Source organism: Oryx dammah, unplaced genomic scaffold (genome assembly GCF_014754425.2).
Source record: "Oryx dammah isolate SB20612 unplaced genomic scaffold, SCBI_Odam_1.1 HiC_scaffold_14, whole genome shotgun sequence".
Taxonomy (NCBI): Eukaryota; Metazoa; Chordata; class Mammalia; order Artiodactyla; family Bovidae; genus Oryx; species Oryx dammah.
Genome location: NW_024070198.1, coordinates 47,994,463 through 48,003,055, shown reverse-complemented (window position 1 = coordinate 48,003,055; position 8,593 = coordinate 47,994,463). Strand labels below are relative to the sequence as shown.

At 47.2% G+C, this 8,593-nt stretch overlaps 1 protein-coding gene across 2 annotated transcripts in view; it reads right to left on the bottom strand.

The window, feature by feature from the left end:
- Positions 1-1,132: 1,132 nt before the first annotated feature.
- The window catches only part of GLRX3 (glutaredoxin 3), a 32,032-nt gene continuing 24,571 nt past the window's right edge, over positions 1,133-8,593 (bottom strand). For both annotated transcript variants that reach the window (XM_040254766.1, XM_040254767.1), the window contains 3 exons: positions 6,174-6,213; positions 5,974-6,066; positions 1,133-1,394 (listed from right to left, as the gene is read on the bottom strand). In XM_040254766.1, coding sequence (XP_040110700.1) covers positions 1,344-1,394; positions 5,974-6,066; positions 6,174-6,213 — 184 coding nt within the window. In that variant the 3' untranslated portion in view covers positions 1,133-1,343. The remainder of the gene's footprint in view (positions 1,395-5,973; positions 6,067-6,173; positions 6,214-8,593) is intronic.

Genomic DNA, 8,593 nt, shown 5'->3' with positions numbered 1-8,593 from the left:
CCCCTCCAAGAGTCACGCACATCCCTGGAGCCAACAGCTTAAGAAAATTTCAGTCAAAATCCACTTCCATCTGCATTTTAGAGGTTTTGCTTATACAGTTATTTTCAAAGTGGAAAAACGTAGTTCATAGACTAAAAAGAGCCCAGAAGAGCCCCATCTAATCATACATAGTGGCAGGAAGACACTAACCATGAGGGTGTCCTCCTCATGGCAGGAAGCAAGGCCACGTTTAGCACCCGAGGGCACATCTCTCCTCTCTGCACACGGCCTGTCGCGTGAGAGACAGGAAACGCCAGCGCCCTGGTGAGTGAAGGCCTGCCTGTGCTGGAACCACCTGCTTTCCCTCCCGTCTCTCCTACCCCAACTGCTGGCTGCTGCGCCCCTTTCCTTACAGACACCAATTTCCTGGAGCCTTAGACACCCTGCTCAGCAGGCAGGGGAAACTCCATGAGGATAACACGTGCCTCGGGTGCCGGCAGAGTCTAAGAACATGGCACCGGACTCAGCCTTCTGTTTAAGGCATGCACGGCAGGGACCTAAAGGAGCAACTGTGTCTTCAGCATGTTAGATTCAGAATCAAAAATACTACTACACCGTTCATAGACTTCTGGATGTTCTCAATTTATTTAAGGACTAAGTTAGTATTTTTAGTGCAAAGATTAGAGTAAGTTATGATGCGTAACACAACCCAACACCACCATCCTGCTCTCTGCCAGGCTACCTATCCTTGGACAAGTTCTGAAAGAAATCTGCTGACACCCCACTGAGAAGCCCCCTCCTCTGGGAGGGTCCCAGGGGCTACGCTGCTGGGGCTGATACAGGTCCTGAGTCTGCAGGCGCCGACGTGGACCCAGCCATTTCACCAGGGCCCCGCTCAGTGATGCTCAGAAAAAGCCCTGCAGCAGGATTTTCTGAGCTGTAAAGAGATCTTCGGCCAGTGAGGGGAGCCATTGGTTTGGTCTGTGAGTGGCTCTAAAGCTGGCGTGGCTCAGATTCTCAAGTCCCCCCTCTCTGAAGACTGTCTATTTCTTAACTGCAAGCTGCCCACAGATGATGGAAAAGAGATGAAAAGTGGGTTAGTCACAGTAACTACACACCTAACATCACTATAAAGACACGCTTTTTTACACAATTATGTTTAATTGAACTTGAAGATGTTTATTGCGGTCTAATTTTGGTGGAAAAAAGGTCACAGACGTTACTTAGCACAGCCTTGTGAAATACACAAAGCGCAACTGAGGATGAGCATTTTCTCCTCCTAATCCGTTTCTGAGGACTAGACCACGAACTGCTCCGCGGGAGGAAGCCTTCCTGCAGGGGGTGGGCACCAAGTCTACCATTCATTAATTTTCTCCTTTCAGTATAGGCAGCAACTCCCCATTTTCTTTCAATTCCTAAAAATAAAGAATGAAACAGTATCATGCATACGTATATATAGAAAATGAAAACATCTAAACAATGGCAGGTTGCATCTGTATCAGAGAACCCGAAGAAACGCCTTACTGGATGCAAACCCCAGTCCACCAGCACATTCACGCTAAGGGCACCGCCATAAAAACTGCAGGTACACTATCACCTTACAAAATTAGAGTTAAAAGATGTTCGAAAACCCACAGATCTTTCAGCATTAGCAAACACAGCAATTGGAACAAAACAGTGAAGCTTCCTATTTAAACAATAGCAATTAACAGGGAAAATGAACTTTAAGTGATTGAAGGAACACCAGGTCCACTCAGATACGATGCACATGACGCCTGCTGCCCTGCAGGCAGTAACGAAGCTTCCTGGTTTCAACCCAACCTGGAAAAACCAGGCACTGGTACATAAATGTAAAGGCCAGGAACCATTACAAAGCTGAAGTATTCAGAAGGGGTTTGTGCCTATCTTTCAGATCTAAAATTGGAACACAGCCATCAAGTTTAAAATGTGACAGTAGAGGATAAATAAGATTTTCTAGTTTAAGATAAACAATTTGACAGGACATTTCAAGTTATTCTTAAGCTTCATGAACAACAATCAATAAAACCACTACAATCCACTGGCACTCTCTCTGGATTAAACCCAGACAGGCAGGTCTTGGGATCTGGTGCCCATTTAACAAGCAGACATCCGGCTACATCAAGAAGCCATGCACGACCTCTCAGAGCACACGACTTGCAGGCAGCAGGCCATGCAGCTTGACGGCTGGCTGGGTGGATGGGCCTGACATGAGACCGGGACGCAACGGCTCCCTGGCCAGGAGGGGGCACACCACTCCCCTAATTTCCGACTATTTCCGGACCTGCTGGGAGGGTGTCAGGCAGTGACCTATGGGAAGCACCTGACTCTCAACTGATTCTGCATCCCAAACTCTTCACAGCTAACGTTAGCTCTCTGCGTCTATACTAACCAGGCGACGTTCTCCAGACGTCAGCCTGGCAGTCACTCAGTCACCAGATAATCCATTCACTCATCACCCATTCAACCAAACCGGCACTCACGGCTCCTGCTGAGGAAGCCAGGGGTGAGCCGTGAGCAACACAGCTAAGGCTTTAAGTGACATAAAGATGGAGAGCTGCCCTCTGCCAGAACAGACCAACACAGCAACATAACATCAAACCCGTTACCTTCTCAGAGAACTGTTAGCAGTATCACAAATTTCCAGACGTGTAAGTTCTTAGCAGGTGAGCACAAGAAGTCATGTTACACACTGTTACACACCTAAAAAGAACCTGCCCACACAGCTCAGCTTCAGGGTGAAATGAGGCATCTGTACCATGTCTCCCCCAGAGCTGCAGTGGCTGAGGGACAGGCTGCAAACCTTCAGACAAGAACAGGCTCGGGAGCGTCTGGGCTCTGAACACTGCCTGTGTCTCTCACAAACACAAGTAGATACAGGACAACAAATGCAGACCGAGTTTTGCTGCCTCGGGGCTGTTCACAGCTACTGTGGTCTACGTTTTTTCCCTCCAGCAAGGAGAGTTTACTGGGGAAATGATTCACTGGCTTCCTCAAGAAGCGTGACGTCAAACCTGGAATTCAGCAGGAGACCAAACCTGGGCAGTGAAACCTCAGGACCGCAGCTTTGGGACTCGGAAAAGCTGCCAGCCCTCAGCGCTGACGGGCCCCAGGGCTGGGCCAGAGCTCCTCCACGGGACGACGGCGTTAAGTCAAAAACTTAAGAGGGGCAGCAGCAACCAGCCAGCAGGTTATAAGACAACCCGAGGCAGCGGCACGTACTCCATGCTTTCCACTTAAAGCATCAAGGCCCTGGCCTCAGACACAGTCCTACAACTGGCCAGGCCAAGGAGGGCCTGAACCCCACAGCTGCGCTCACCCTCCTCCAGGAGCCACCCTGCAGCCTCACCGCTGCCACCGCGCTCCCGCACTGCGGCTCCGGGGGGCGGCTCCAGGGAGGCTCCGGGATGCTAAAGCTCCAGCTGCCCCGTTGTCCTGGGCTGCCCTGGAGAGCTCCAGAACACATGTGTGCTACCAGGAGGGGTGCCCTACATTCCGGACTTGAAATCCTATAAGCAAAGTCATGTCTGTTTAAAATCCACTTAGAATTTACTTAAAGCCAGAATCTAACAGAAGCAGAAGATACTAAGAAGAGGTGGCAAGAATACACAGAAGAACTGTACAAAAAAGATCTTCATGACCCAGATAACCACGATGGTGTGATCACTCACCTAGAGCCAGACATCCTGGAATGTGAAGTCAAGTGGGCCTTAGGAAGCATCACTACGAACAAAGCTAGTGGAGGTGATGGAATTCCAGCTGAGCTATTTCAAATCCTGAAAGATGATGCTGTGAAAGTGGTACACTCAATATGCCAGGAAATTTGGAAAACACTGCAGCGACCACAGGACTGGAAAAGGTCAGTTTTCATTCCAATCCCAAAGAAAGGCAATGCCAAAGAATGTTCAAACTACCACACAATTGCACTCATCTCACACGCTGGCAGAGTAATGCTCAAAATTCTCCAAACCAGGCTTCAGCAATACGTGACCCGTGAACTTCCAGATGTTCAAGCTGGTTTTAAAAAAGGCAGAGGAACCAGAGATCAAATTGCCAACATTCGTTGGGTCATAGAAAATGCAAGAGAGTTCCAAAAAAACATCTACTTTTGCTTTATTGATTACGCCAAAGTCTTTGACTGTGTACATCACAACAAACTGTGGAAAATTCATCAAGAAATGGGACTACCAGACCATCTGACCTGCCTCCTGAGAAATCTGTATGCAGGTCAAGAAGCAAGTTAGAATCAGACATGGAACAACAGATTGGTTCCAAATTGAGAGGGGAACACATCAAGGCTGTAGGCTGTCAAACTGCTTATTTAACTTATATACAGAGTACATCATGAGAAATGCCGGGCTGGATGAGGCACAAGCTGGAATCAAGATTGCAGGGAGAAATATCAATAACCTCAGATACGCAGATGACACCAGACAGTGAAGAGGAACTAAAAAGCCTCTTGATGAAAGTGAAAGAGGAGAGTGAAAAAAGCTGGCTTAAAACTCAACATTCAGAAAACTAAGATGATGGCATCCAGTCCCATTGCTTCATGGAAAACAGATGGGGAAACAGTGGAAACAGTGACAGATTTTCTTTTCTCGGGCTCCAAAATCACTGCAGATGGCGACTGCAGTCATGAAATTAAAAGATGCTTGCTCCTTGGAAGAAAAGCTATGACCAATACAGACAGCACACTAAAAAGCAGAGACATTACTTTGCCAACAAAGATCCATCTACTCAAAGCTACTGTTTTTCCAGTTGTCATGTATGGATATGAGTTTTGGACTATAAAAATAGCTCAGTGCCAAAGAATTGATGCTTTTGAACTGTGGTGTTGGAGAAGACTCTTGAGAGATCCAACCAGTCCATCCTAAAGGAGATCAGTCCTGGGTGTTCATTGGAAGGACTGATGTTAAAGCTGAAACTCCAATACTTTGGCCACCTGATGGGAAGAACTGACTCCCTGGAAAAGACCCTGATGCTGGGAAAGACTGAAGGCGGGAAGAGAAGGGGACGACAGAGGATGAGATGGTTGGATGGCATCACTGACTCGATGGACATGAGTTTGAGCAAGCTCCGGGAGTTGGTGATGGACAGGAAGTCTGGTGTGCTGCAGTCCATGGGGTCCCAAAGAGTCGGACACAACTGAGCGACTGAACTGAAAGCCAACCAAACAAGGAAGTTCATCATCAAACACATAGAAGAAACAGAGTCCTTGAAATACACTGACAACCTGACAGAGGTCTCAGCTTCCGAGCATCTGAGACCAGTCGGGGACCTGGAGATGACCTCATGCAGTCCTGAGGTCAGTGACCTCAGGCCTCAGTGGCACAGCTAGCAGGGCCAGGCCAGCACTGTGTCCCAGGCCCCCGGCCCTTTGCCCGGCACTCTTTACTCCATCACCGAGTACATGTGAGTAAGGCAACTGAAATGACACCAGAAAGTAATAAAATTATAGTAATATAAATGTAACAGGGCAGGAGAACTTCAGAAGCAGATGCAAAACAAACATTTCTGGATGAAAAAATCTAAGATTCACAGACAAGAGGAGCCTGAAGGATACAGAAAGCATATTTAAATATGGACTATGCAAGGAAACTCAAAGTAGAGACAGGGTGGAAAGAAGCTAAAACATGGAAGAACTTAGTGCCCTGTGAGTGAAGCAGGGGTGGAGTCTGGCCACACCCAGAGCTGCTCTGAGTGCTGAGTCTCTCTGGGGACCCTGGCTGGCAGCTCCTTAGAACCAGAGCAAAGGACCTAGTGGGCAGGAGAGGCCATACAGAGAGGGGCTGATTCTGACTGGCTCCGGTGAGAGGTAAGAGACAAGATATTCTTGTTGGAGAGATGGTAGCTCTGGGCTGGAGCGATCAGACACGAGGCCAGAAAAGGACACCAAGGACAAGTCCAGTGTAACAATAGTTTTCATACACGCTCAGGCTTTCATTCCTCCAGGCTCCCAGTGATTCCTGACCTCACCTTAACGATGTCCAGTCCTCCGACGAGCTCCCCCTTCACATACAGCTGAGGGTACGTCGGCCAATTGGAGTAAGCTTTTAATCCTTGCCGAACCTACGGAAACAACAGGCACCCTGAAATCATCCTATCAGATTAGAATAAATGACAATCCTAATGGTTAAAACTAAGACAAAAGACAAAACCTAAAACACAGAACTTACTTCTTCATCCTCCAATATATCAAATGTCTCATATTCAATCCTACAAAAAGGAGAAAACATTTTAACAAGAAATACAGTTTTAGACAAAAATTATAAACTCTATTTGGTGTTTCAGAAACAGTCAAGAAAAGTAAAACTGTTTTGTTGCTAACAAAATTTGGGGAAAAACAGAAATTATTTTACTTCTTTATCTGTCTTGTGCTTGACAGAATAAGTCATCCCAAAATAGAAATTTTTCTGGATTTTCTCTGCTTTGGGAGCAAGAGGGAGCAGCCTTGCAGCGCCCAGGGATGGAGGCTGGGAGTTCACCAGCTGGGGGACACACCCCCAGCCAGCTTCCCCGCTAGAAATGAGCCTCCCACAGAGCGTGTAGAACACACGTGCTCTCTCCACAACGCATACAGCCAGTGCGAGGGCTGTGGCTTGATGCCATGTCATGAACGCTACTTGTATAAATGAGTGAAAATTCAACCACATCTACGCAGGAGGGTTTCATTACAAGGTGGTCAAGGAATTAGTAAGCACGTGTGACTGGATCCCTGCAGGAAGACTGTGAGTGTATGTGCAATTTCAAAACCTGGCCCAAGAAAATGCCACATATGAAAAAACAAATTTCGTTTTCCATAAAACCAAAGCCATTTTCATAGGGAAATCCTGTTTACTTAATACACAAGCTAAGCTAAGTCACTTCAGTCATGTCTGACTCTGTGCGACCCCATAGACGGCAGCCCACCAGGGTCCCCCGTCCCTGGGACTCTCCAGGCAAGAATACTGGAGTGGATTGCCATTTCCTTCTCCAATGCGTGAAAGTGAAGTTAAGTCACTCAGTTGTGTCCGACTCTTAGCGACCCCATGGACTGCAGCCTACCAGGCTCCTCCATCCATGGGATTTTCCAGGCAAGAGTGCTGGAGTGGGGTGCCATTGCCTTCTCCAACTTAATACACAAGTTCCAAAGAAAACGGTCCATAATGCAAGAAAGAGTCAAAAAAAGAACCTGACAGGATAAATCAGCAACAAGTATCAAGAATGTCATGTTTGAAAGAAGAGCAAAAACGATTAAAAAAAGAAAAACAGAACCACACAGTATAAGTCTCCCTTCAAGTTGAACTAAAGAGGCAGATCTTCTAATTGACACAATATGATAAAAACACTGAGTTCTGGAGCTGCCCCTTGATACAAGGGATCTAAGAAGTGCTGGGCCTACATGTGCACGGGTGTGACGAGTCACAGCTGCCATAACACCTCCTGAAGTTCCCTGAAAGGGCGCCACCCACACCCCAAGGCACACTGGGTGCTCAGCTCCTCGGGGCACATGTCTTTCCTCGGAAGGGACAGACAAGAGCAAGGATGGAGGAAAGGAACAGAGCGCTAGAAGCGTCCCCCACATTCCAACAGCTCCAGCAGGACCACAGTCCTCCACGTCAACAGACCCTGGAAGGGTTCAGCCAGCCTGGAGTCGGGAAGGTACTCCGTCCCAAAGAAGCTCCCTACTTCTGGGGGAACTGGTGCTTCCAACCCAATCCGGCTTAGACAGACATGGGACAGAAAGTAAGTGATGGAGACTTTCCACCAAACACTTAGGCTGTAATGGGCCAAGAACTGTCCCATCCTGGTCTCAGAACCCCAGGGGACTAGCTAGCGCTAAGGACAGGTGGCCTGAGGGTGACTCACAGGAGATGTGGCAAAGGGAAGAAAGCGACCAGAGCCGAGCCAGCCTCTCCTGCAGCCCAAGGCAGGGTGAGGATAGGGCAACTGGAGGCTGAAGGACAATAGCGACCAGTCTCTCCTCTGTGAAGCATCAGAGTCACTTGAATGACTGTTCTTCTTTTCTCCCGAAAGTTGCATCTGGGGCTGTTACTCCGCCCAGCCCAAGAATGCCCACACACTTCAAAGGTGACTTTCCCTGTCATGTCATAGGAGTCTATCTAAAGCTACAGTTAGAATCCTTACAATACTGAAGAGAGGCAGTTGAGAATAAGGAAGAAAAATAAGCAAAACATTGGGCAACACAGAAGATGTGCTAAGTATCTCTAAATAGGTGGTTTGACCACAATTCCAGTTTTCTTACCTGGCAGCTTCATCACTGAGATCAAAAGCATGAGCACCACAATCTGATTTACCCACCTCTCAGACCCAGGTAACGGATCTTCCTGTGCTTCCTGTTTCACAAACTATTTGGAAACTAGAATATTTTTTTTAAAGAAAATTAAAAATCTATAATACACTTTACCTAAAATATCTTTATGCATGCTAAGAACTCAGTTATTAATCTTCCTCTAGGAAAGGAGACAAATAGTTATCTCAATGTCTGCCAAAATACCTCCTTTATGTTACCAACAGGTTGACATTGGTCGAAAAAATTCTACTGTGGTCTACGTTAAAGCATTCACAAAATGCTACAGCAAAAATAAATAAAAAT